General features: G+C 37.5%; 1 protein-coding gene across 1 annotated transcript in view; it reads left to right on the top strand.

Moving 5' to 3' along the window:
- The first annotated feature begins 763 nt into the window (after positions 1-763).
- LOC145988254 (pickpocket protein 19-like) overlaps positions 764-27934 on the top strand; it is a 37047-nt gene continuing 9876 nt past the window's right edge. The window contains exons 1-5 of the mRNA XM_083123119.1: positions 764-901; positions 9815-10009; positions 18762-18912; positions 20009-20139; positions 20811-20898. Coding sequence (XP_082979245.1) covers positions 792-901; positions 9815-10009; positions 18762-18912; positions 20009-20139; positions 20811-20898 — 675 coding nt within the window. The 5' untranslated portion in view covers positions 764-791. The remainder of the gene's footprint in view (positions 902-9814; positions 10010-18761; positions 18913-20008; positions 20140-20810; positions 20899-27934) is intronic.

Genomic DNA, 27934 nt, shown 5'->3' with positions numbered 1-27934 from the left:
GGCGCAAATAATTTCACGGGACGCCAATGCATTCTCTCTTTTACAACTTTTGTCCTCCCGATGGTATAGTGGTAACATCGTCGCCTTGTGATCAAGGGGTCCCAGGTTCGATACCCGGTGGAGGCACAGTAGTTCGGATCCCACTTTAAACTGTAGGTCCAGACCTCCATAGATGTAAACAGAATAGAGAAGTAAAGAAAATTTAAAAAAGTCCCGATTAGCCTTTCTGTGCATAAAGTGGACTTAAAAACGACATATGAATCAATCAATTTTACACCTTTTTTTTTCATTTAGATAGTTCGGCGCCCAGGGCCGACTCCCGCGCCCCCTAACTATGGTTATAAGCTTGATAAGACTAAGAAAAGCAGGAAATGCGAGCGAAGCAAGCAAGAAAATATTACGAAAATAATTTTTATTTGCATAAAATGTGAATAGGGTTTGGATTAATAAAAGTTGTAATTTTTCACGTCAACGGAAAAAAAATCAAGTAGAATTCACGCATAATTTCCGAAGCCAATAATTCCCGGAATTCAAGGAATTCCCGGTGAGTAACCACCCTGTTGTTTCCACTTGTTTTTCACAGCCGCACACAATCAGCTAGTCTTGAGCGTGCTTTGCCCCAATTCACGAAGAAAATCGACTTCCCCATTGATTGTGTAATATTCGTGCCGAGTGTCCGAATATTGATGTGTTGTTTTAACATAATGCTTACATGTGTGACACAACGCATGCGTTTGTGTTGCGACAGGTGCGAGTTCCAGGGAGCATGAAGGCGAGGGAATACATTCAAGATGCTGCCTTTGACATCTTCGTGTTGCTGCCACTTGGAAAATACCAAGTACAGGACTTCTTTTGACTTGATATCTTACTTGGAGAAACCGGAACTTACTTGGCTCCAGAAGTAAGTACTCACTTACTGTTCCTGTCTTGAAATTCGCTCGAATTTTTCAGCATGAAGACATACACTATAGATATGGAATTAATACAATTCTATACACAATGAATTTGCGATTATGTTTCACGTGACTATTAGCGTTGTTGAAATTTTTGACACTTTCTTTCTTAGCGAAAACCAAAAACGATTTTTTGAAACCTAAGAACACTTTTCAAATACAAAAACCCAAAATCGATATCTATTTAAAATAAAATAAAAAACAATATGCAAAACTGAAAACCGGTTTTATGACATTCACTTTTTTCAAGGCGCTCAAATGTCAGCCTCTCATCCACGTAGTACGCCCTCGGCTGTATTTTTAAGGTTGACGAGGCTCTGGCGTCTGAATTCACAACCAGTATAATCATCTGTTGCACTTGTGTCGTCCTGTCCATTGCGATTGTCTCTTGATCAATCTCATCTTACCACCATTCACATCTTCGTAATTAGCCAAAAGGGCTAGAAAAGCGAAGTAAAATAAATCAACTGACTTTTTCTCAATTTTTTCCCCCTCAAAAGCCGGTTTCGACTATTATTTTGCTTGTTTCATGAAGCGCTACTTTGAAGGTGGATTGCAACAACCGTAAATAAATTTACGGTATAAATGTTTATAATGATATATTATCAATAAAGTAATAGGCCTACTTCATTCATTCTTTCATGGTTCTCTGCCCAGTGCGCAGGCTTTTCACGAGAACCTGCGTGGTTTCAGAGCTTGAGCGTTAGAGAACTTTCAGACCGAAACGAAAAGTGACACGTGTTGCTTAGAAGTAGTTTTGCCGACGAGACGAGACTTTGGTCTGTCTCGTCTCGAAAATATTCGTTTGTCTCGTCTCGAAGGGTTTTTGTCCCGTCTCGTCTCTTCTCGTAAAAGTAATACCGTTTATCATGCCAACCAAAGTAAAAAGTGGGAGACATCACAAAATGTTATTCCCGAAAGTGGGTAAGACCTTTTAAAACTTATTTTTCACTGTATAGTGAGAATAAATAAGGTTCGTTAACCATGAGGACATGAATACTTAAAATAAAGTTTGTCGATTACCAATAACTATATAGAGTACGAAATCTGCTTTGTTGTTTTTCTGGCTTCCATTAAATCTTTTATCCATCGTACAGTAAGGAGCTTTCAGACCGAAACAATACGCGACACGCGACAAGCCGCAGGGACAGTTTGCACCGAAGTTACAAGCGACACGAGCCCCTTCTGTATATAGGCAAGTATTCACCGCATATGCACTACCAACAGACCGAGGCTGCACTATCCACGACATTAAGAAAACGACAAAGTTTCAGCAACACGCAAGCGACACGTACAGCTTGCCGTCTTACTTCAGTTCGAGAGGTTACGTCTACTGTTCGTTTCCAAGCGATCCTTTGTCGCTTCTCGCCTCTCGCTTGTTGCTTTGGTCTGCAAGCTCCCTTAAGGGAGCGTTCAGGATGAAGTGACAAGCGACAGGGTAGTTCACACCGAAGCGACAAGTGACACAGGCAACTTCAATGTATAAGCAAGCATTCACAGCGCATGCGCGAGAAACAGTCCGAGCAGGGCCGGATTAACCTATGGGCAACTGGAGCAATTGGCCCGGGGCCCCCACCAAAAGGAAGCTGTGAAGGGCCTCCACCCAAAAAATCTTTTAACCAGCTGGCTATGCTTGTGAAAAATTGCACAAGAAGTTTTATTTTAAAAATCAAAAGAACTTTAATTTTGTCGTATGTCTACACTCTTCTCGATCCAATTGTAGCACAGGGCTCAGTCGATCTGTTTATAGATCAGTATAGTTTATACCATCAGAAGCTCAGTATAGTTTATACCATGGATTGATTTGGCTGTGGTGCGGGAAAAAAGTCACACTTATTCAAACAATAAATTCTCAGATACGATTAAGATAATAAATAATCCTACGAAGTACATAAATTTCTTTCGTTAACTGTGAGTTCTAAGCAGTAGCAATGTCAAACATCAGGAATACATCCCAATGGAACTGTCTATGTATAATGTTAGGGGCACATATTTTTGGTAAATAAAAAAGCAAAATATCAATACAAAAACAGCCAATTTCGGGTTCAAAAGCGATAAAGAAAATGAAATTTCGCTGTTATAGCGGGGGAAAAGCGCCATATAAAATGACATTTTGGTTTTAAAAAATGTGAATATAATCCCAAATTTGATTTAAAAACTGCACTATTACACAAAACAAAAATATCCCTTCTAATAGCACATTAAATTATTACTAGAATATTAAGTTTATTCCTGTACAAAGATGCCCATTTCTGCTTTTCAAATATTTACAGCAGAATAAATGAATTTTCCGTGAATTGCATAACTCACAAGATACTTCAGACTTCAGAAAGTGTCGCGTCGGTATATAAACGGTAAATATCGTTTTTAAGAGTCTATTTCGCATTTTGCAGTTCATTTCGCAGCATTTCGTGACAACACAGGGTAGGAAAATGCACCTCACACCTTTCAGAAACATGAAAAATTAAGGAAATATGCACGCCTCTAAAATATTGTATGTAAGGACCCGTTCCGCAGTACATTTCCCAACGTCGAAATTCTCTTTAAAATGTATTTCGTCTTAATGGTAACACACTTCAGCGGACAAAGATCTTTCTCAAAAATGAAATTAGTGAAAAACAGGCTTCGTGCTGCCGTGAGACAGGATCGCTTATCCAATCTTTGTTTATTAAGTATTGAACATGAATTTCTTCGTGAATTGAACTTCGAAGATATAGTAGATGAATTTTCGGCGAAGAAGGCAAGAAAACTGTGTCTAGTATAAGTGTTATGCCTTTGGGAATGTTCTTGAAGAAAGTGTAGTTACTACAATTTCCACAATGAACCTGTCGGTAATTGTCCAGTAGATGGACCGTGCATATGTAGTGACATATTTACTCTTAATTGTAAATAATATCATTTATAATAAATTATGTACTGTATGCTCAGTTCTCTGTTTCCGTCTGAACCCCATTAGTATTATAGTTACGGTGTTCACTCTTCATAATATACTGTAGATATTTAGACGCAGAATTTTACTGCTGCTATAGCGCTGCAATTTTCGTCCTGTGACTTTATTTTACTGCGCTATTCTCCTTGCAAACCTATCTGCGATATGTTCGATTGTGAATGACTACTGATTCTAAAATCAGGTCTACCATTTCAACTGCTGAAAATTGGTGGTTAACATATTGAGCTAAAAAAGCTCCTAGTAAAAAATAATAAAATAAATGAGGGGCTTCCACAAAACATTTTGCCCAGGAGCCTCCACAAGCCTTGATGCGGCCATGAGTCCGAGGCAACACGACACACGGTATTCAGAATACGGCCTAATCCGTACAGCACGCAATCGACAATCGACACGAGCAGTTTATTACGTAGCTTCGGTTCCGAAGGTTTCATGTAAGGGGTAATTCACACCGAAGCGACACGCGACACATGCTGCTTGGGAACGAGCCCATCAACAGCAGCATTGCACACTGTAGCGCCATGAGAGAATGAAAAGAAAAGCGAGAAAGGCAATCAAAAAAAGAACAGCCACTTGCGAAAATACTACGAGAATCGACAGAAAGGGAGAGAGTAAATCAAAAGAACAAAGAGAAAACAATGGAATGAGAGGAATATGTCGAAAGGAGAGAGATAATGAGGAAGATAGAAGAATAAAAAGGAGAGGGAAACGGAAAGAAGAGAAGAATCGATAATGGGATGAAGGAAGAAAGGGAACTTCGGAAATTCTATTCCTAATTTCCATATTAATTTATTACATCGCGTTTTTCCCATGTAATAGAAGCGATAAGGATAAAAGATTCATTGATTGATTTTTATATTATATACAGTAGAGTCTCGTTTATCCGACCTTCGCTTTTCGGACATTCCGTATTATCCGACATACCACCGGAAAAAAATCATCATTCGGCAACAATAACTGCAAGTTGCGAGCGTGAGCGTCGTCTATTTTTAGTTTCTCCCGACTACCGCGTATAGGCAATTCTGTAACTGTAAGTTCATTTTTCCACTTAATGTTTTCTGTATTGTTGTAAAACATGATTACTGTATTAGGTTCGTAATGTGTAAAATTATAACATTAGTTTGACGTTTAATAGACTTTTTCTTAACACCTCCCTATTATCCGACATTTTCGCTTATCCGACGTTCTGCCGGCCCGTTTATGTTGGATAAGCGAGACTCTACTGTATTAGCTGATTGCCCGGCGTTTCCCGGGTAATGTATTTATCCTAATCTTCTATTAAACAGGAAAATAATGAATTGTAACTATAGTGTTGCTTCCTGAATAGTGGGTTCACCAAAGAATTTAGCGACTCCGAAAACTATGGATTCGACACTAATCTTAGCAACCCCGGAAAATATGCATTCGACAGTAATCTTAGCGACCCCAAAAAGTATGGATTCCCCGCTAATATCGGTAGTTTTCTATTATTTTTACATGTCACCCCCTTCCCACCCCCACCCCTAGGGGTGCCACGAGTTTGAACGTCATTCGTAGTGTCACTATTCATCTTAGCGATCTCGGAAACTATGGATTCCACACTAATATTGGTCGTTTTCGATTATTCTTACATGTCACCCCCTTCCCACCCTCAAACCTAAGGGTACCAGTGGTGTCTTGTAGTTGAATTGCATTGGGAGTGTCACTATTCAACTTAGCGACCCAGAAAACTATGGATTCCATACTAATATCAGTAGTTTTCCATTATTTTTACATGTCACCCCTTCCCCACCCCTGGGTGCCAGCGGAGCCTTGGAGTTGAACGGCATTGGGAGTGTCACTATTAATCTTAGCGACCCCGAAATCTAAAATTTCACACTAATATCGATCGTTCTAGATTATTTTTACATGTCACCCCCTTCCCACCCCCATCCCTAGGAGTGCCAGGGGTTTGAACGTCATTCGTAGTGTCACTATTCATCCTAGCGATCCTGGAAACTATGAATTCCACACTAATATCGGTCGTTTTCGATTATTTTTACATGTCACCCCCTTCCCACCCCCCACATCTAGGGGTACCAGGGGTGTCTTGTAGTTGAATGGCATTGGTAGTGTTACTATTCAACTTAGCGACCCCGAAAACTATGAATTCCACACTAATATCGGTCGTTTTAGATTATTTTTGCATGTCACCCCCTTCCCACCCCCATCCCTAGGAGTGCCAGGGGTTTGAACGTCATTCGTAGTGTCACTATTCATCCTAGCGATCCTGGAAACTATGAATTCCACACTAATATCGGTCGTTTTCGATTATTTTTACATGTCACCCCCTTCCCACCCCCCACATCTAGGGGTACCAGGGGTGTCTTGTAGTTGAATGGCATTGGTAGTGTTACTATTCAACTTAGCGACCCCGAAAACTATGAATTCCACACTAATATCGGTCGTTTTAGATTATTTATACATGTCACCCCTTTCCGACCCTCATCCCTAGGGGTGCCAGGTGTGTTTTGGAGTTGAACAGCATAGGGAGTGTCACTATTCACCTTAGCGACCCCGAAATCTATGGATTCCACACTAATATCGGTCGTTTTCGATTATTTTTGCATGTCATCCCTTCCCACCCCATCCCTAGGGGTGTCTTGGAGTTGAACGTCATTCGTAGTGTCACTATTCATCTTGGCGATCCCAGAAACTATGGTTTTCACACTAATATCGGTAGTTTTATATTACTTTTACATGTCACCCACACTTAGGGGTACCAGGGGTGTCTTGTAGTTGAATGGCATTGGTAGTGTCACTATTAAACTTAGCGACCCCAAAAACTATGGATTCCACACTAATATCGGTCGTTTTAGATTATTTTTACATGTCGTCAACCGTTTCCCACCAGGGGTGCCTTGGAGTTGAATGGCATTGTGAGTGTCACTGTTCATCCTAGCAACCCCAAAAACTATAGATTGCACACTATCGGTCGTTCTCGATTATTTTTACATGTTGCCCCCTTCCCACCCCCACCTCTAGGGGTGCCAGGGGTGTCTTACCCCACAGTATATCTTTCCAGATTGTAAGTAATATGTGTACAAAGTTAGGTTGAAATCGCTTCAGGCGTTCGAGAGTTATGCGGGAACAAACATATATACATCCATTTTTATATATATATCTAGGTAGAAGATTATATTATATATTTTTATATTATGGGCACTTCAGCACATAGGCTATTTTTGCCCATCACGTTATACAAGGATAACCCCATTAACTAAAACAAAATTGAGGACAAGCCTCTAACAAGAAAATAAAATGTCCTTACTCAATTTTTGAAAACTAATTCATTCATTTACAACTAAACAAGAACTAAAACTATAATGTCTGCGAGGACTAAAATATCCTTACCAAAGTTAAAAGCTGAGGCTTGTAAGAGGCATTCAGGACACACAATGACAAGCATAGGACAACACAGCCCTACAGAGGATTGGCCGTAGGTCCAGATACCAGAGCCTCGTTGGAGAATGAATGATAAGCTGATGAAATAAATGATGATACAAGCACCCATCAGGCACATAGCCAAGGGGAGGGCTATGGGGGCCGATGACCCCAACGGAATCCTACAAATATCTAATTTAAATGTTATTTTTATTGTTAATAACAGAAATAAAGTTATAACCTCAATAAAAATTGCATTACATCGAAAATAGTTTAGTGTATAACAGAGAAACCAGGTTATATTTTCATATTCTACCATTTCCAAAGAATAAATGGATCCACAACTTATAGTTTTCATTGTGAGAGATCACAACTTTATGAGCAATATTTACGACTAACTGTTAATGCCTTTTTTTAACGATTGTGTAAAGTTTTATAACAGTATACAATAACTATGATTTTCAGTACACTAACCGTACAAAATATAAGAAAAATAATGGACAACCATTGTGTTAAATATTCACTAATATGGTAGATCGAGTAGCAAAGTCTCTCTATATATGTAGCTAATAATAATAAATTTGGATTGCAATTGGTATATTTATAATAACTTACAGTTATTATTGTAAACAATACTTATTATTGTCATTAATATTTGCACTAATCAAGATTTATCTATGGCCTGAGCTTTTCTGCAAATATTTTTGGTGATGCCCTTACTGATAAGGGATGAGCACCCCCCCCCCAAATAAATTTTTAGCTAAGGGCCTGGCACCCATCCATGTCTTACTCAGGATTCACAACTCTAGCCTGGCATGGTAAGTTAATCACTCTACCATAAAGGTCGTCGAATTTTTGGTTTTGACTACATGTTATGTCTTTGTCTTGTGTTTCAATAAAACACAAAAACATTCACATGTTTCTGCTTCTATTTTGATATCCAGTTACAAATTTTATGTAAACATTATTCATCCTCGTCGTCGCGATCAGTCCACGAGGATGTGTGTAATCAAATGCTTATTGTACGGAAACACAGATTTCCGTCAAACATTACAATCTAATCAGCGCTTGAAGAGGAAAATATTAGCTGGGATATGCTCCTATGGTTTAATGTGGTGGAAATAAGACAGGTTTTTTTTGCGAAAGTTTGCTATACCCTATCTTAGCTAACTGTAGAGCAGGGCCACGCCTATCGGCAGACGTTGAGGAGGAAAATCGAGTGATGAAACTGCAGCATTACCAACTGTATGGTCCAGACCTTAGTCCGTACGCTAAATGAACAACTTGTCAAAATTTCCTCTTGCAGTTTTATCCCTAATATTTCCCTAAGAAATTCTTAAACCAATCGTACGGACCTGGAGACAAAAATGCGGTCCGTTTGCCATGTGCATTCGGTATTATTCCTTTTCAAAAGTTTGCAACGCTGCATAGCGAAGGGGGAAATCGGGTAACTCCCATCACCCATTACACAATCCCGTTTCTCTCACTGTTTTTAATTGGTGGAGCTGTCTCGCGTCGCTACTTGCGCAGAAACTTGTTCTCATTCGCCTGGTCCACAGTTAGCTGGTACAGAGTTTATTTGGGGTATATGATCCTCTGCATCTCCGTCACTTTGAGCACTGAGCCTAATACTGTTTGCAACCCTGTCAATCTTAACCCTAAGGAGCAGGACAGAAGGAAATAGGTTGTGAAATCAAGTCTGCAGCATGTAATCACAGATAAACATATTCCCACCCAATTGTATCCAGTAGAGAGAGAAAGATGGCAGAAGATTTTGGAGGAGATCAGGGTCTGAAGTACCGAGAAAAATTATTCATACCAACCCTAAATTGCTCGTGGCTGCACAATAAGTATCAGAAGTGATTGTAATTTAACATGAGAAATATGATACACTCAAAAAATTTAATATACCCTAAAATATAGACATAAGTATAAATTGACTTAATTGATTATCATATAAGCAGGGTAGCATTTAAAGGGGGATGAGGGAAATATCCTCCATTCTGGTTAATTTTTGGTACTGGGGGAGAATTTATGTGCACAATTTATATGTTATCCTAATGCTTCAAGAGAATTTACTGGAATCCCCCTCCCTTCTACTGGAAATTCACATTCTACACTGCATGTAAACAGGGATTTATCCACATTTTTTTTTTTCATTTTTGGGATGTAAGGGTATATTTGAAACGATCATAAAAGAGTCATTTTGAAACCTTTTTATGGGGCTTGTTGAGGAAATTTTGGGAGGCGTTGGGTGTAGGAAAAATCATTGCATGGAAGGAAATAGCTTACATGGAGAAGATGGTGGTATTTCATGTTATTTTGATTTTTTTTTCTGTTGAGCTAAAACTACTGCGACAGCAATACGAAACTACTTTTAGATACATTTTAGATCATGGGTATCAGAATAGCAACCATATACATATAATTTTAAGTTTTCCTGAAATATATTTATTATCAATATTTATGTGTGTGTGATAATTTAAAATGCATCACCTTTTTTCTTCAACAGAATATGTTTGGTGCTTCATATTGCCGCATACTTTTGCTTGGTCTATGTGCTTGGAAACTACTTCTGGGAATATTATCACAACCACACAGTTCTTTATGATGTGGATGTTGCTTATGAAAGTTGGAACATTTCATTCCCGGCTGTCTCTGTATGTGAAGCATTTGAGCAGAATGACTTAGAGAAAATATCTAACAGGTATGTAATTAATGTGGAATTTTAAGTTGCATGATTGTGAAAACAAAAAAGAAACACCATTGATTATTATAGTTATCCATAGACAAGTAGGGCATTCAAGTATGTCTTGTGCCTTAGAGAGTTGAGCTTGAGACAAAAATCAGGTCATCTATCAGTCTGGAAAACCTGAAAAGTGAAGGAATTTACTTTTTCTGGAAAATTCATGGAAATAACGAAAATTTACTGTTTTTTTCGAAAAATCAACTTTTTTGTAGTTGTGCACCAAAAGTAGGTTTTTGAACAAAGAAAGAAAAAGAAAAAAGGGCAAGCAAAAAATTTAAAATTTGTTGTGGAAAAACTATACTCCAGTTTGATGTGCTGAATATTCCCAGTAGTTATGATAGAAATTGTGTATTAAATATTCTAGGAAATGGTCATGTTTTGAATTGTTTCCAAGTAGAAATCTACTACAGTAAGTGGCTATGGGAATTTCCCACTTTCTTTTGCAATTTTTGGTTTGGATTCAGTAGATCTTAGGATTAATATGAATATTATTAGTAAATTTTACTGTAATTATGTATTATTTATGCTATAATTATTGTGATTTTTTAGTTTTAAAAAACTTCGTTAACCATAAGTCAATACGTGCTGAATTTTACATAAAAGCTCATTATGATAGTCCTTACCAACAGTCAATTTCTATTTTCAGTTTCCTTTCTTGTTATCACATGTGAAGTTAATATTCAAAAAACTTACTTAGTAGGATACTAAATGTGGTGTTGGCTCTTTTTTACAAACGTTTAAATACATGAATTGCCCTAATGACTTTAATCTGGAAAATGTTGGTTCTTGATCTAGAAAACCTGAAAAAGTCAGGAAATTTTGATTTTACAAAATTATAGACATCAATTCATTGACAAGTAAGTGAACCTAGGTTTGATCTGTAAAGCTCTTATTGATTATATTTTCCATAAGTAAATCATGGAAACTGTGGTGAAGTCTTTATTGACTTGGTATGTAAAGTACTCCCTTGTTGAAATCCTGATCAAGGCACAATTTTCACCACATTTCAAGCAGTTATTCATTTAAATCTTATGCAATTGATCCAAACATATATGAGCCAATGCTATAGCTAGACGGGAACCATGGACATACTTTAAGAGGGATTCGAACCCCTTGAAACTTATGGCATGTTGGATTAATACAAGTTCAGAAACCAAAATCGGCAACTCATTTTAAAATACTTATTCAAAACTTTATAAAAAATACAACAGTGACATAATGCTTTGATTGATTGATTTATTTCCAGCCACTTGATCATACAAGTACAAATTGCACCATGACATGGGATGAACAATCAGGCGAGAATTAAATTTTCAAACTTTTGGAATGCCAGCAACACTTGTGAAACAGGTTCTATTCTTGCAATCACAAGACACCTGGGGTACCACCACTTTCACTTCTGTACATCCTCCAGAGTCACAACCACAGGGGGGACATTTCCCCCCCCCCCAACCTTAGACAGAAATGAGTTCTAGTGGGGCAAGGGAGGGTGCAAAAATTGACGGCCAAGTGTACTTGCAGGGAGCAATTACCGCCCACAACTTCAAATTTTATGCAAATAAAAATACTTTTCGTAAAATTTTCTTGCTTGCTTCACACACAATCCTTGCTTTTCTTAGTCTTATAAAGTTCAGAACCGTAACTAGGGGGCGGGAGTCGGCCATGGGTGCCGAACGATGTAAATGAAAATAAGTTTTAAAATTGATTGATTGATTTGTGGTTTTAAGTCCACTTTACGCACATAAAGGCTAATCAGGACTGGTCCTACAGTTTAAAGTGAGATCCGAACCACTGTGCCATGTGCCTCCACCAGGTATCCAACCCAGAACTCCTGGGTCACAAGACGACAATGTTACCATTACACCATCGGGGAAGCACAAAAGTTGTAAAAGAGAGAATGAGTTGGCATCGCATGAAATTATTTGGATCCTATTAAATCAATATTGATTTCAGCCTTCAAAAAAATTGGATCCAAAAATTTTCTTGCTCGCTTCATTCCCAATTTATCTTTCTTCTCTGTAATGCATTGTAAATTACCAGACAGAGAAATAAGACTTGTCTTAATTGATTATGTTTTAAATGCATGAACAATTGTTTTGAGGAAAAGATGCGTGCACATTTGAGAGACAATTTGTGTAATTTTTGCTGTTGGTTTATTGTGAGATGGATGAATTGGTTGTGTAATGTATTTAAATAATATATGTTGTATATAATATTTATTAAAGAAACTTTGAATACACTACATGTTGCATATATGTGAAACATATATCATGCATGAAAGTTATACATGTTAATGTAAAAAAGAATTATATTTAGAATGCATTTATCAAGCATTTTCTCTTTCAAAAAATAGTTTGTGTGGTTGCTTTCAATTATTTATGTCAAATTGAACGTGTTGAAAAAATAATTCAAATCTTTTGTTCGAATGCTTAATCACCAACTTCTACCCTCCTTTCTGCATAATTTAGAAGGGAAATAACATATTTGATACTACCATTACTACTACTAATAATAATAATATTGGTCCCAGGTTCGAATCTCGGCTTGGGCATGGATGTTTGTGAGTGTCCATTCATCAATGTCATCATCCCCATCTTCACAAATTAGCTAAAAGTGGCATAAGAAGCAAAATAAAATAAAGCAAATCAATCATAACAATAAAAATAATAATGTTATAATAATAACATTATTATTATTAATAATAATACCATTTATTCTGGTACTTGCCCCCCCAGACAAAAAATTGTGGTTGCGCCTCTGCCATCCTCATCCCAGCGTTGTTTTTGGGTCACACTCAAAATTACCTCAAGATTGCACTAAAAATTCCCTTTCGGACCTCCAAATTCTTGTGTTGTTGGATAAGATGTTTGAATCCCACCTTAAGAAGAGTTCGAACCTGGGACCTCTGGCTTCAAAGCACATTACTAGGGGCATATTTAGTTTTTGACGAAAACACAAAATGTGAAATAGCATATTGTAGTGTAAATTGTTCATGTTTTTAAAAGGTGTGAGGTGCATATTATTACTACCATGTTTTGTCACGAAATGATTCGAAATGAACTGAAAAATGCGAAATTAACTCAAAACAGGAAATTTAGGGTTTATTTACAGATGAGACCTTCGAAGGTCTGAATTATCCTGTGAGTTTTGCAAATAATGCAATTGATTAACTCTGCTGTAAATATTTGAGAAGCAAAATTGGACTCCTTTACACAGGAATAAGCTTCATACTCTGATAACTATATAAATGTGCTATCAGAAGTAAAATGTTAATTTTGTGTAATAAGTATAGTTTTTAAATCAAATTCAGGTTTTTATTCACTATTTTAACACCGAAATGCCATTTTATATACCACTTTTGATCCCAAAATATGCAAGGTTTTTGTACCGAAATCTCGATCTTTTATTCACCATAAATAAGTGGATATATGCATTACACTCAGCACTTCCCCAACTAACTAACTAACTAACTAACTCTCTAGCCTTCTTAAACCCGAAGGTTCATGGCTGCAGCAACACAGGCCTTCCATCTGTCCCTATCTTGAGCAAGATCTATATACTCTTTTCCATCCCTACCGATTTCCTTTAGGTCCATCTCAACGTTGTCCCTCCATCTTCGTCTTGGCCTTCCTACAGGTCTCTTACCATCAGGTTTCCCAACAAGAACCTTGTAAACTCCTCTTTCCTCTCCCATTCGTGCCACATGGCCTGCCCACCTAAGCCTTCTTGACTTAATTATTCTAATAATATCTGGACATGAATACAAATTATGTAGTTCTAAATTATGTAACCTTCTCCACTCACCTGTCTCCTCATCCCTTTTAGGTCCAAAGATTTTCCTAAGGATCTTATTTTCAAATACTCTCAATTTATGTTCCTCTTTTAATGTAAGGGACCAAGTTTCACACCCATATAATACTACAGGCAAAATTACTGTTTTGTATATTTTAACTTTTAGTTTCTTAGATATTAAACGAGAAGACAAAAGTTTATGAAGAGAGAAGTAACATGCATTTCCTGAATTAAGCCTACTTTTTATTTCCTCTTTAATATCATTTTCATTTGTTAATATTACTCCTAAGTATTTGAATTTGGAAACTGTTTCAAACGAGTTGTTATCAATAATTAGATTTTGATTATTACCTAACACTTGGTTTCGGCCTGTAAGCATATATTTAGTTTTCTCTTTGTTAACTTCCAAACCTATCTCTTTAGCAGTTTTGAAAAATATTTTAGCATTATTCTTAATCGTATTTATATCATCCCCCAGTAAGTCTACATCATCTGCATATGCTAACAACTGAGTCACACCATTTAATTTTAGTCCTTCTTTAGTTTCGTTTACCTTCCTAACAGCATATTCTAAGGCAAAATTAAAGAGCAATGGAGATAATGCATCTCCTTGTTTTAACCCATCATGAATTGTAAATTTGTCAGACATATTAATACCCACACGAATTTTACTTTCTGTTTCACTGGTGCATATTTTTATCATACTAACAAGCTTCTTAGGTATTCCAAACTCTACTAATATATTATATAATTTATCTCTTTTGACCGAATCATATGCTTTTTTGAAATCAATGAATAGCTGATGGACATTTTGATTATATTCCCACTTTTTTTCAAGTGTCTGTCTGATGTGAAAAATTTGATCTGTAGTTGATCTGTTACGTTTAAATCCACATTGATAATCACCTATAATTTCATTAGCATATGGGGTTAGTCTTGTTAAAAGAATGTTAGACAATATTTTGTATGTTGTTGAGAGTAGAGAAATTCCACGGTAATTATTGCAGTTCATTTTATCACCTTTTTTAAACACAGGAACAATTATGGATTCTTTCCACTGTTGAGGGATTTCTTCTTTATTCCATATTAAACAAATTAATTTATGAATTTGACATATTAATGAATTTCCACCATATTTAATTAACTCAGCTGGTATTAAATCAATGCCAGGTGCTTTGTTATTCTTAAGCCTTTTAATAGCATCTTTAACTTCAGTCAAGTTAGGTTCTGGAACTAAGGGTTCTGCTGTGTGGACTTCATTTACTTCAGCACTTCCCCTCAGCAAGTATCATAGTATATATATTTAACCTGTATTCTCTCCCATAAAGCACATGCTTGTAGCTTGCATAATGACTGTATATAATATTTTTAAGCATAGTATCAATTATGGATGAAACACTCTCCCCCTCTGAATTTTTTTTTCTATATCCATGGCAGGAACCCTGTAGATTCAGGATGAAGCCATGCTGACATTGTGTTGTTTCAAAGCTTCAAAAATCTCCTTCCATAATATTCCTTCATCAGTGGTGAAGCATGACATTTTTACGTAGTTATCGCAAGAGTTGTCAAACATCAGGGTCGATCTTTCCTTCCAACCTGGAAGACGGGGGGCACAATATTTCTCCTCGGTCAATGCCAAAAAATCCAAGCTTTCGATAGCTAACGTCGCTCTCACTTCTACCCTGAAGATGAGACTGACGTTAGCTCTTGAAAGCTTGGAATCTTCTCCACAACTAACCTGGTGGATAAACTTTTCATCAAAGGAGAAAATGTCTTCAGTAAAAATATTGTTTGAAAGCATTGCAAAAAGTGCACAAATCCATATGCTGTGCCACACCTGCCCGGTCCATTTCAGTTGTCATCAAATATTAGGAAAAAAAGTCAATTATCGGCTCCCTGCACTGTTCAACTGTGTTAACTAACCATGATGTATAACACCACCTGGGTTGTGAGAAGGATGGGATGGTTTTCTTTTAACGTTCTTGTGTGGCAAAGTGCATAAGAATACATGGTATTTCATTCATTACCTGGGAAAGCACTAAATCTATACTTGAGCATAGAAATGCGTAACTAACGCCTTCGGGTACTCGTCCTGGACCTTCTTTTGCAAATCTGCTAAATGCCCCAACATAACTGCTGACCCGTCATAAGTTTGAGCAATAATAAATTTATCCTCCAGTTTCTTCTTATTGCCAATTTTTACATGAACAAATAACCCATTATACAATCGGTACTGACATTAGTAAAACCAATAAACCATCCTCCTTACGCACAGATCTCAAGACAGTTGACAATTGAGAACTACTGTTAACATTAGATGGTTCATCTAACATAATTGAAAGAAGGTCTGATTTTTCAATTTATTTAAAAAGAATGTTCACTCACATCACTAATTGTGTGTATTTGATCATTGTATTGCATGCTTTACAATGATGGAAATAGCACTCGGAAAAATTTTAATCCTGATGATGTCAGAGAAACCCTGCCGTAAACATGGGAGCTGAAAAAAAGGCCATTTATGACCAGACCTTCAAGTGGTCATTGGGTGTTTTCTGAGCAGGTACAGAGATTCATACATTTTCTGCAATGACCTGGGCCAGCGAACACCATTGCCTTCAATTGGAAACGTAGTGTGCATGTTGGCCACGGGGAATAGTACTGGGCTCTCATTCCGATGCACTAAACTTAGCGAATCCCTTGCGTATTTCTAGCCATTTTATGGTGTCAGTTGGCTTATAAATATGAGCATATTCTGACTTATTTTTTACTTGTTCTCTAAAATATTTAAAATGCAGGGTTTTTTTTATTTTGCTAAGTCATCACCACATCTGCCGATGACCGGACGCCTCGCCTCTGTCCTTCATGTTATTGTAGCAGACAACACAATAAATGTAGCTTTCTCTATTCACTTATATAGAAGCATGAAATCTGGATCTAAATAATCTCAAGTGGTATTTCAATCAAGAATGAATAAGGTTTGGAAGCTGCCCTTTCTCAAAGCAACTATTTCAAACGTATTTTCATATTTCTAATCATTCTAATCATGGCATTTGTAAAAGTTTATATAAGTAGATATTACTGACAAAATTATAGAATTTTATACATAATTTTATTGCCTCTATCAGATACTTGTGTTATGGGCAGGTGCAACTCATTCACTGTTTGCCTGGGGTTCACTGAAGCCAAATGACATACAATTATTTTCTGCAAATAGACATTCTCCATCAAATAAGAAACTGGGAGAGATCCTCAAATGAGAGACTTATCCATAATATTTTCATGTAAGAGTAAATTTAGCACAGAAATGACAATAAATCGGACTTCTGTGAAAATTTCCAGAGGTTTCTTGTGAAAAAATTAAACTTTTTGGGAAAGTCATAATGCGTGGGATAGTCAATGATCAAATTTATTGATTGAAATGGTTTATTTTACTTCGCTTTTCTGCCATTTCTCAGCAATCACAAGTATGAGAATGAATAATAATATTATGAAGGGACAATCACAAAGAACGCTCATGCCCAGGCCAGGTTTCAAATCAGGGACCCCTGGCATCATAACATGCTGTGCCACCCACTCTGCTATAGAGGTTGGCTAATCACTGATCTAAATCCTAACATACAGCTCAAATTATAAATCATAAAATATCAAGTGTAAACTAAACTAAAAATAAAAGCAAACTAAATTGGCTAATCAGAATTGCAACCACTGAAATATGCACCCACTAGGAATCGAACTTGAGACCCTTTGATTGAAACATGGCACCTATATTCCAAGTTGCCGTGGCCTGATCTGGACTCTATCTCTCACTTGCTTTCAAGAAATGAAGAAAAGTTTGTTTCAAACAGTATGCTTTGCATTAAGACAACACTGAACCTTTGACATGCACCAACGAAGTTGATTTCGAAAATCTTCTCCTTTCGAATAACCACCATGATATTCCAAATTCTTAAAAGTACATCTATTTAGAATTCCCTTTAGACTATGGATCGCCAAACCTTCGATCTTGAGTGACCGGTAGCTTACGAGGTCATTTCCAGTAGCTCGTGATGAGTTTGGCTAAAATAAACTGTAGATAAGAGCGTCAATATTTGAGTGGCAGAAAGATCTGCTTTTGTCAACAGATGGATATCTGGACAACTCCTTCCAATAACTATGACCACCTATTCACTCAACCTAAAAAATATTGTGGATGAAAACGAGTGTCATCCTTATGAGCATGGTAAGAAGCAAGATGATAATGATTAGGGGCAGTTTTTAAATTCTACTGTGTTTGTAAGAAAAGTATTACATGTTTTGAACTTTCAAGATGTTCCATAGAAATTGAAAATAATAATTTGATGTGATTTGATTTGGCTTTTGTTATTTAGTGTCACTCTTATGCCACTTTTGGCTAATGGCGACGATGAGGATGAGTGATGATATGATGAATTTGATGAAGGGACACTCAAATTGGAAACACATGCTCATGCCAGGATTCGAACCCGAGGCCCCTGGCATATTAGTGTTGTAAAAAAAAAAATTACATATCTCAAAATTTTTATAAAGCAAAAGGGATCTTAAAAATTTCAATTCACACTTGGTAACCCATTATGTATTTTCAAATGTGTGAAGTAGCTCATTGCCTCGGTGAGTTTGGAGATCTCTGTTCTAGACCATTCAGTGTGATTTGATGATAATGGCATGCTGCAGTAAGGCTACTTTCTACCACAGTTATCTACAACTATTTGTAGATTCACTTGTATTCCTTAGAAGTATTTCTAAATAGATTTCATTAAAATTAGAGGAATTGTGAGCATTTATTATCAATATGTGAAATGTGTTGATGAATAACTCAGTGGTTAAGTTTGAAGTTACATGTAGTCAATTTATATTATACTGATAATACTAGTTTCATGGTGATTATGGAAATTCTTTACAGTTGGTTTCAGTCTGGTGCTTGGAGCCCTCAAGTTGCACACTTTCTGAAAGGTGTTCTACGAAGGGAAAACTATTATTGTGCCGATTGCGAAAGACAATGTGAAATTGGTGCAAACTGTCCAAAGGATAAGTACATTGACATTGTTAATATGGTGAGTATTGCACTGCAATATGCAATGAAAATACATTAGTCAAAATGATTAAATCGAATTTTAAATAAATATAAAGCAATGAGTAATAAGTGATAAATCATAATTAGTAGTAATAATAAATCATCTTTATTGGAATGGGGGCAAGTTTTACAATAAACCATTGTCACTATTAAAACTAAGAGAATGCAGGAAAGAAAAACGTTGTTATAAAGTACAAAACAATATAAAACAATCAAATGTAAGTTTGATGGATGCAAGTTTCTCTGCTGTTTGATGTGTTGATTTTTGAGTTTATATACACAATGTGTCCCATAATTTTCCAGACTTGGATGAGAAAACAGGAACCGCACATGCAATGACACTCTTGGGTATATATTATTCAAAATGCATTCTTTGTGCTTCATTACAATGAATCCAACGCTCATTCAGCTTTTCAAAACACTTCTGGAAGTCTAGCGGGTATAGTGGGGAGATACTCAGTTGAAACACTGAATGTCTGCAACAGTATCAAACTTGGTCCCTTTCAGCAGCAATTTCAGTTTCGGGAAAAGGAAGTAGTCAGGAGGAGAGAGATCAGGAGAATAAGGGGGATGGTAAAGCAGAAAAATCCCTTTGGAGGCCAAAAACTGATGGACAACCACAGACCGGTAGCTTGGTGCATTGTCAATCAAAAGGCCCATGTGCCCTGTTGTTGGTATTGTGGGCACATCCGTCAAAATCGTACCCACAGAAACTTCAAAACCTCAAAAGGGTAGAACTCCCTTCTGACCGTCTGTCCATTGGTAACAAATTCTCTATGAATAATACCCATAGAGATCAAGGTGGAAAAATTCAAAAACCAGGAAAATGTAAAAGTCAGAAATAAATGTAGGTATGTTGCTTTTTTTATTTAATATTTAATGCGAGAAATTGTAAAATACAGGGAAATATAACTGAGGTTACACTGTACTACTTTTCAATACCACTATTGCAACTACAAATATTAATTAAAATTCTAAAAATCAAAACAATTTCGAACCATTCTCTGTGTTTTACATAGAATTCATCCAATAAAAGGTGACTGTAAATGATTTTATCTTGTTCTTTTATTTTCCAGCTCACAAAATCTTGCTATGAAATCTTTGACAAGTGTACATGGAATGATTATGAATTTGAATGCTGTGACAACTTTTACAGATTAATAACTAAAAATGGAGTATGCTATTCTATGGGCTCTCTACAAACAAGGTAATATATATTGATTCCTTCTCTAAATTACTTGAGAAATTATATCAATTCCAAAAATCAAAACATATATCTCAATACGATAGTGTAACTAACATGCTCTGCACCTTGATTTTAGCATTCCAGATTTTGCATGTTAGCTCTGTAGGGTTAAATCATCAATTCAGTAAACGTTGCCTCTACAAAGTGAAAGTTGCTGTAGCCCTGTTGCCATATTGCGAGTTGAACCTTCTGCCTCTCCCCTCCAACTCCACGAATGCCGCAGATTCAGACGATGTTGATAGGGAGATCGGCAATGGAACAATGCTCTACGCAACAGCAGCTGCTGATTTGGATGCAGCCTCACGACCGGATCAAGAAAGTGTGGGGCGTTACCCCCACACCCCCTATACGCCTTCATGGTGTGGTGCTATGCACAGGGGAACACTTTACCTTTTTTTTACCTTTACCTTTACCTCTGTAAATTATTTTTTTTTTTTCACTGTTAAAACCTTCACCACACTAGCTCAAATTCTAATATGCAATCAAATAAGATGAAACAAGTACCATATTATAAACTAGTGCTATATATAAATCTAAATTCATTAATAAAAAAAAGTACATCAGAATGAATTTTGAAAACAATTTCTTTTTCTCTTTATACATCTTGACTAATTGAAATATTTCATTATCAGTTTCCGCAGTCCCATGATTGATGAAATGGTTGTGACACACTATAAGCCTGAAGGAATGCTGGAGCTACACATGAGGGTTCCAGTCGAGGTGAGCATCAGGTGACAAGTTCAAATTAATAATTTCTTTATCATTACATAATGCAAAATTATTTTATTAGGCCTATATATGCACATGTATTGAATTATTCTAGTGTCACTGGAACAGTGATAGTGCCAGGAAAATTTAGTGGATAGGCAAAAGGGCTGAGAGAGGGAATATTTTCTGGGGTCAGTCACATCCTAAACCAAATACCATACAAAATTGCATATTTGGGCCAAAAGAGCACTTGATTTAATTATTTATTTTTTCTAGTTCGTTGGGAACGTGGTATAAGGAGTGAATTAGTCAACCAGGGGGCCATCTGGCTATCTTACAACCCCACACCCTCCCCCTCTGCAGGCACCATCACCTGCATTAGACCTAGCAACTTTCTCAAGGACAACATTTATTATAGTATTTCTCATTTTAAAGTACCACAATGATATTCTAAATTTAGACATATTATTTTTAAAGTATATTGTCATGAGCTTTGTACAACCTTCATGTTGGATTACATGCACCATTGTGCATATTTTGGTTATAATTATGTGAACCTATAAGTCTACTTACTATTACAAATATCTATGAAACAACAGAGGCAATCCATACAAAAATTTGATTTTAAATATCAGCAATATTTTCTTCAATTCGGAAACTGCTTACATTCAATTTACTTCATATTTCCATTCTCTACCCTGTACTTAAATCTACATGCAAAAATATTCTTTATGACAAGACAAGTGAACTAAACATTTATAATCCCTGATAGTGGCGAGAAAAAGGGAAGTAACAGAGCTGAACATGAGAGAGGAACAGTATGGATTTAGAAGAAGCAGATCAACAGTAGACCTGATATTCACCATAAGCCAAATGCAGGAAAGGCACGAGTATGGAAATGATTTGATTATAGCATTCCTAGATATAGGAAAGGCATATGATAGCATGGACAGAACAAAGATTTGGAAGGCTCTAAGAGAGAATGGGGTCGAGGAAGAGATAGTGTGTACAAGGCTTCAAAGTCATAAATAAAAGGTACTCTTTTAGGCCTTAATACATACAACGTATCACCCTGAAATTGCAGTTCAAAATTATTATTCTTAACTATAAAGCCAAAATTAATGAGAGAGTTTAAAACTCATAAATAAATTTACAGTTTATCACCTATAACTTCAGTCATCTCATTCTTGCAACGATGATTATTTTCTACTAACCATAAAGATATTGGTACAATATATTTAATTTTTGGGGTCTGATCAGGAATAGTTGGAACATCATTAAGTATCTTAATCCGTATAGAATTAGGTCAACCAGGAAGTTTGATTGGAGATGATCAAATCTACAATGTAATTGTAACTGCACACGCATATATTATTTGTAATAGTAAGTAGACTTAAAGGTTCACATAATTATAACCAAAATATGCACAATGGTGCATGTAATCCAACATGAAGGTTGTACAAAGCTCATGACAATATACTTTAAAAATAATATGTCTAAATTTAGAATATCATTGTGGTACTTTAAAATGAGAAATACTATAATAAATGTTGTAGTGTGTACAAGGCCAACCAGAGCTGTGTGAAGACACCAGTGCGCAGTGGGCCAGAATTCTTAAAATGGGGACAAAAATCGAAATTCCTACTTGAAAGCAGAGCCTTTAAACCATTAGTTTCCTGTAGAACAATGATGGGGTTGCCTCAAAATGCAAAAAGTTCCATCAAGGTGTTAATTTAAATGAGGATTTAAGGTGGGCAAAACCCAAACATTTGTTAAATGCCATTCCACAGATGTCTCGCACACAGTTTCACCTATTGAGACTGGTATTGAATTATCAGAACGTTATCTGTCTGGGCTTCTGTGGCACACATTCTATGTGTTGTCAAAGCATGGACTTTCTGTGAGCAATGTATGAATTCATTGCTGAGTTGGGGTCATTGTTATACAAGCATGTTCATATGCTGCCGTTTTGAGCTGAGTTACAATGACGGGCGTTTCTTCCATTTGACTTTCAAAATTTGTGGAATGAGGTGGGATGAAGATGTTTATGCCGAATGATTCAATGGATCTTATAAAATCAATCAAGAGAAAACTGGCTGCCAACTCCTGCCTATTCGGAGTTACAAAATGGAAAAAGAATATTAGTTTCGCATGGCTTCACACTATCAAATAAGCCTGCATTGAAATAGAATTGCATTAAAATGCAATATTTAATGTAATCACAGCAGAATCGGAATACATTGGAGACCAGGTATAGCATCTCAGTCCTACATACATCTAAGCTGGCAATCTGGAAACTCTGACAGTCTTTTTATACACTAGTTTGCAACAAAGCAAGCAGTACATCATCTACTCAGGTGTTGTACATTTGTGGCGCTTGACCGACAGAAATGAAAACAACTTTGACAAGATTACTTTACTTCTTCCTTGACATGTCGTTTCGAATCGAATTCAAAAAAGGCAGGCTCGTGGAGAACACAGCAAAAACGAAAACTCAAAAAAACCAAACGTCCAGAAGAAATTCAAATGCTTCATTGTCATTGACAAGTCTAAACAAGATGGCAGTGGCACCTCTAATGATGTCAAGACAACACCCCAATTCTTTCAGGATCCTAAAAAAGTCAGTGGAAATCACAGGCATTAACAAGGTGTTAATCAAACGATGCAACTATTTTGTAAACACAATCGTCAAGTCACCGTAGTAACAGTCACAGTTTTCGTGAACATGCGTTGGTAACTGTGAAACTTCTTGTAACAGAATATTTCTGGTATTGTATGTCCGATTGCGTACACACGATCTTGGTGCACAGTCCTGATGTCATAACAGCAGCTATTCTTCCAGTCAACAGCTCTCTGAGTAGGTTCAAGTAGCAAGAATCAAGAATATTAAGTGAGTGACTTTCCTGCAAGACCCCCAAAATTTCTACCAACGAAGATCTTATGCATCATCTGCTTATCTTGTCTGATCCACTAACATCAAGCTTTCAGCCTTTGCCTGATAAGAAATCATGTACACTATCAGAAGATGTCACTTGCTCGACATCATTGAGTGTCAGATGAACCCCAACAATTTGCCTGACCAATGGAAAATCTATCCACTACTAACAATGAAAGTAAAGGTTAAAGTTTATCTCAGTCAGTATATGAACACAATGCACTTTAGTAAAATTTATTTCGTAGCGTAAGGTAAGTGAAAATAATCGTGCCCACTGCACCATGCCATGAAGGAATATGGGGGAATGTGGAGGCTCCACATATTTATGATCTCTGTCATTTGTGGAGGTAAAGCGATCAGCAACATGCTGACCCCATTTTCAGAATTCTGGCCCACTGTAAAGTGGGAAGAACGGAGTGGTTCATTATAAGTAATAGACTGAAACTGGGAAGTGCTCTTTCCCCACTGCTCTTCATAATTACAATGTATGCAATTAATGAAGAGGTGGGAAAGAAGATAGGAGAGGAAGAGATGAAGGCCCTGTTGTTTGCTGATGACTTAGTAATATGGGGCAACACGGAACAAGTACATAGACAGCTTGATAGTTAGAATGAGGAAATCAAAAGAGCAGGAATGAAATTCAGTGCAGAAAAGAGTGAGGTGCTAACAACAAGAAACAGAGCCAGAAAGATATCAAGAATAAAGATGGACACGGAGTGGAGAGGTAAACAGAAGAGGACAAATGGGTGGTGGACTATATCAAAGCATACAAAGATTAATATGGAACAGGGATGTACATATGAAATGCAAGAAGGTAATATACTGGGTGTGTTTTTTAGCTTGACACAACAAAACATCTCGAAATTTACGCATCTGATCGAGAAAAAGTTCTGAATGAAATTTGTTCATCATGAAGGGGCTCATCCAATGATGCCAAACTCCACCTTGCACCCCACCTCCTGGGGGTGGGGTGAGGGGCAACTTTAAAATCTCAAATGGGAACACCCATTTTGTATTGCAGATTCGGATTCTCCAGACAAAAATACATAGGTTTTGTCTTAAACTTGTTTGTGGATTTATGATAGATGGTGCTGTAATCGCAAAAATGAAATATTGCGGAAATGGTAAAAAATGACACAAAATGACGTGAGGCATGTTGAATTTTTATAAGAAACTGCATTTAGCATAACCCAGAAACAATGACGTGGACGTAGCAGTATTTTGTTCCCATTGGGCTGCTTTTTTAAGGTGAGTCCCCTCACCTCTCACCATCAGGGTGCTTGTTTTAGGTGAGTCCCCTTGCCTCTCACCATTAGTGCTTGTTTTAGGTGTCCCCTCACCTTTCAGCATCAGGGTGCTTGTTTTAGTTGAGTCCCCTCACCTCTCACCATCAGGGTGCTTGTTTTATACCGCGTTTGTTACAACCTGTCCCGCTTCCCGCGCTAGTTGCTCCCTGTCTTTTCTCGGTGCTGGGGAAAGTCAAAGCCAGGCAGCCAATTAAAATACGCAACGTCGCAACAGCGTCTACGTAAGCGCCTCTCTTCTGGCTTTCATTCGCTCCTCGCTGCCCAGCAGACGAATTTTTCCTCTTTTCTCATTGGCACCGTAACTGTTGAGCGCTCCCTAGCGCGGGAAGCGGGACAGGTTCTACCAAACGTGGATTAGGTGAGTCCCCTCGCCTCTCACCATCAGGGTGCTTGTTTTTAATAATCATTTTACAATAAGTGCTCGAAAATGTCACCACCCACGTCGATACACTGATTTATCTGCACTTGGAATGACTGGACACAACTGAGAAGCGTGCCCAGTATAATCTCTCGACATGCATTGGTGATTCGCTCAATCATGTTCTCACGTGTTGTTGGCAGTTCATTATAAACTTCACACTTCACGTAGCCCCACAAACAAAAGTCATGCGAAGTAAGATCTGGCGATCTTGCAGGCCAAGACATTAGACCACCTCTTCCGAGCCACCGACGGTTTTACATACGATCTAATACTTCCCGTGCTGTAACGGAATAATGTGCTGGACAACCTTCATGTTGCAACCACATTGTTTGTCGCATGTCTAAGGGAAGGTCTGCAAGCAATACTGGAAGTTCATTCTGCAAGAAGTTTCGATATTTCTCACCATTTAAGTTCCCATTGATAAAATATGGACCAATAAGTTTATCGCCAATTATTCCACACCAAACATTTACATTCCAAGGGTGCTGATGTTCAACTTGGCATAAGCAATGCAGGTTTTCGACACTCCAATAATGCATGTTGTGTCGATTAATCGTACCGTGATTTGTAAATGTCTACTCGTCAGAGAACAAAACTCGAGTAAAGAAATTGGGGTGTCCTTGCATTTGCTGAAGCGCCCATTGACAGAATGTCACTCAGTTCTGAAAATCATTGCCGTGAAGTTCTTGATGCAACGAAACATGGAACGGATTATATTTTCTATGCTTCAGTATTTGGCACACAGTAGTCTGCAAAATTCCCGATTCACGACTTATTTGTCTAGTACTAATGTGGGGGTTATGAGCCACTGCAGCTAATACCGCAATTTCATTATTTTCTCCAGCAATTGTTCTTCAGCGATGGCTTTTTTTTTTGTTGTTGTTGTACAGTTCCCTCGGTGGAGAACTGTTGAACAACTCTGTGAAAAGAAGCGTGCGATCGCACCCGGTCTGGAAAACATTCAGCATATAGAATCACAGCATCATTGATATTCCTGCCACTTTCTACATAAATGTACACCATTTCAATTTTCTCTTGCACCATTATAGCCTGCATTATCACTAATGGAGTCAAGGAAGAAAAACACTACTTCCTTCCTCTTTTTCAGGCTTCGTGGCAGATTATGCAGTGTCTGTTTGACTAGGAAACAAGGTCAAATGGTCTTTAGGACAAAACATGCGGTCCTGAAACATGCTCGGCAATCTGTTCAAAACGTTGTTAACCACTTATAAAACTGTAAAACGTTGAAGATTTCAAAGCTCCGTAAAAACCTTTGCCCATGTGAAAATAAACAATCTCACTTCCGCAGAGTGGATCGTCGAGTTAGTCGTCTTCACAGCTAATGTTGTGATGCTGGTGCGCTGCTGATGTGCTGCCGATGGCTGGTACTAACCCCGCCGACTTGCTTCCTCCCTCCCCCTCCTTTCGCCTGCTACTCCTGCATTATTACGTCATCCCTCCACCTCCACCTTGGAACTCCTCTATCATCATGAACGCTCATGTCATTTCTTTTGTTACATTAAACCCTATTTGTTTCTATCTTCTTCCATTTTTTTAACATCTTTACCCATCTTTCCTCTACATTCCCTTTCTTCAACGTTCTACAGTTTTATAATGGTTAACCTCGTTTTTAACAGATTGCCGAGCATGTTTCAGGACCGCATGTTTTATCTTACAAACCATTACACCTTGCTTTCTGGTCAAACAGACACGGCATAATCTGCCACGAAGCCTGACGAAGAGGACAGTGTTCTCGAGAATTGCAACAAATCTTACCTTTTGCAATTACAGCACCAGCTATCACAAATGCAAAAAAAAAAAAACAGTTTCAGACAAAACCTACGTATTTTTGTCTGGAGAATCCGAATCTGCAATAAAAAATGGGGGTTCCCATTTGAGATTTTACAGTTGCCCTTCGCCCCACCCCCAGGAGGTGGGGTGGGGGTGGAGTTTGGCATCATTGGATGAGCCCCCTCGAGATGAACAAGTGTCAAGCTTAAAAAACTCACCCGGTATAACACATACTATGTGCCAATAATTACATATGGAGTAGAGACTTGGACAATGACAGAGAGAGACAAAAGAAAGATGCAGGCAGAGGAGATGAAATTTTTAAGGAGTATATTGGGTTAGACTAAAAGGCATGGAATAAGGTGGGTGAGTGTGGTGAAGCTTCAGGACAGGATAGACCAGACACAGATAAGATGGTTCAGACACATGAAGAGGATGGATGCAGAAAAGACTACCAGTAAGAGCTTATAATGTACATGGAGTGGGAATAAGACCAAGGGGAAGACCAATATGTTGGTGGAAAGAGCAGATAGTGGAGTGTGTTAGGAGAAGAGGACAAGATTGGAACACCGTTGAAAAAGAGAAGTGATGGAA

The sequence above is a fragment of the Lepisma saccharinum genome, chromosome 5, assembly GCF_977018435.1.
Source record: "Lepisma saccharinum chromosome 5, izLepSacc3.1, whole genome shotgun sequence".
Classification (NCBI taxonomy): Eukaryota; Metazoa; Arthropoda; class Insecta; order Zygentoma; family Lepismatidae; genus Lepisma; species Lepisma saccharinum.
The sequence above is the reverse complement of the archived record's forward strand: the minus strand, read 5'-3'. Positions and strand labels throughout refer to the sequence as shown.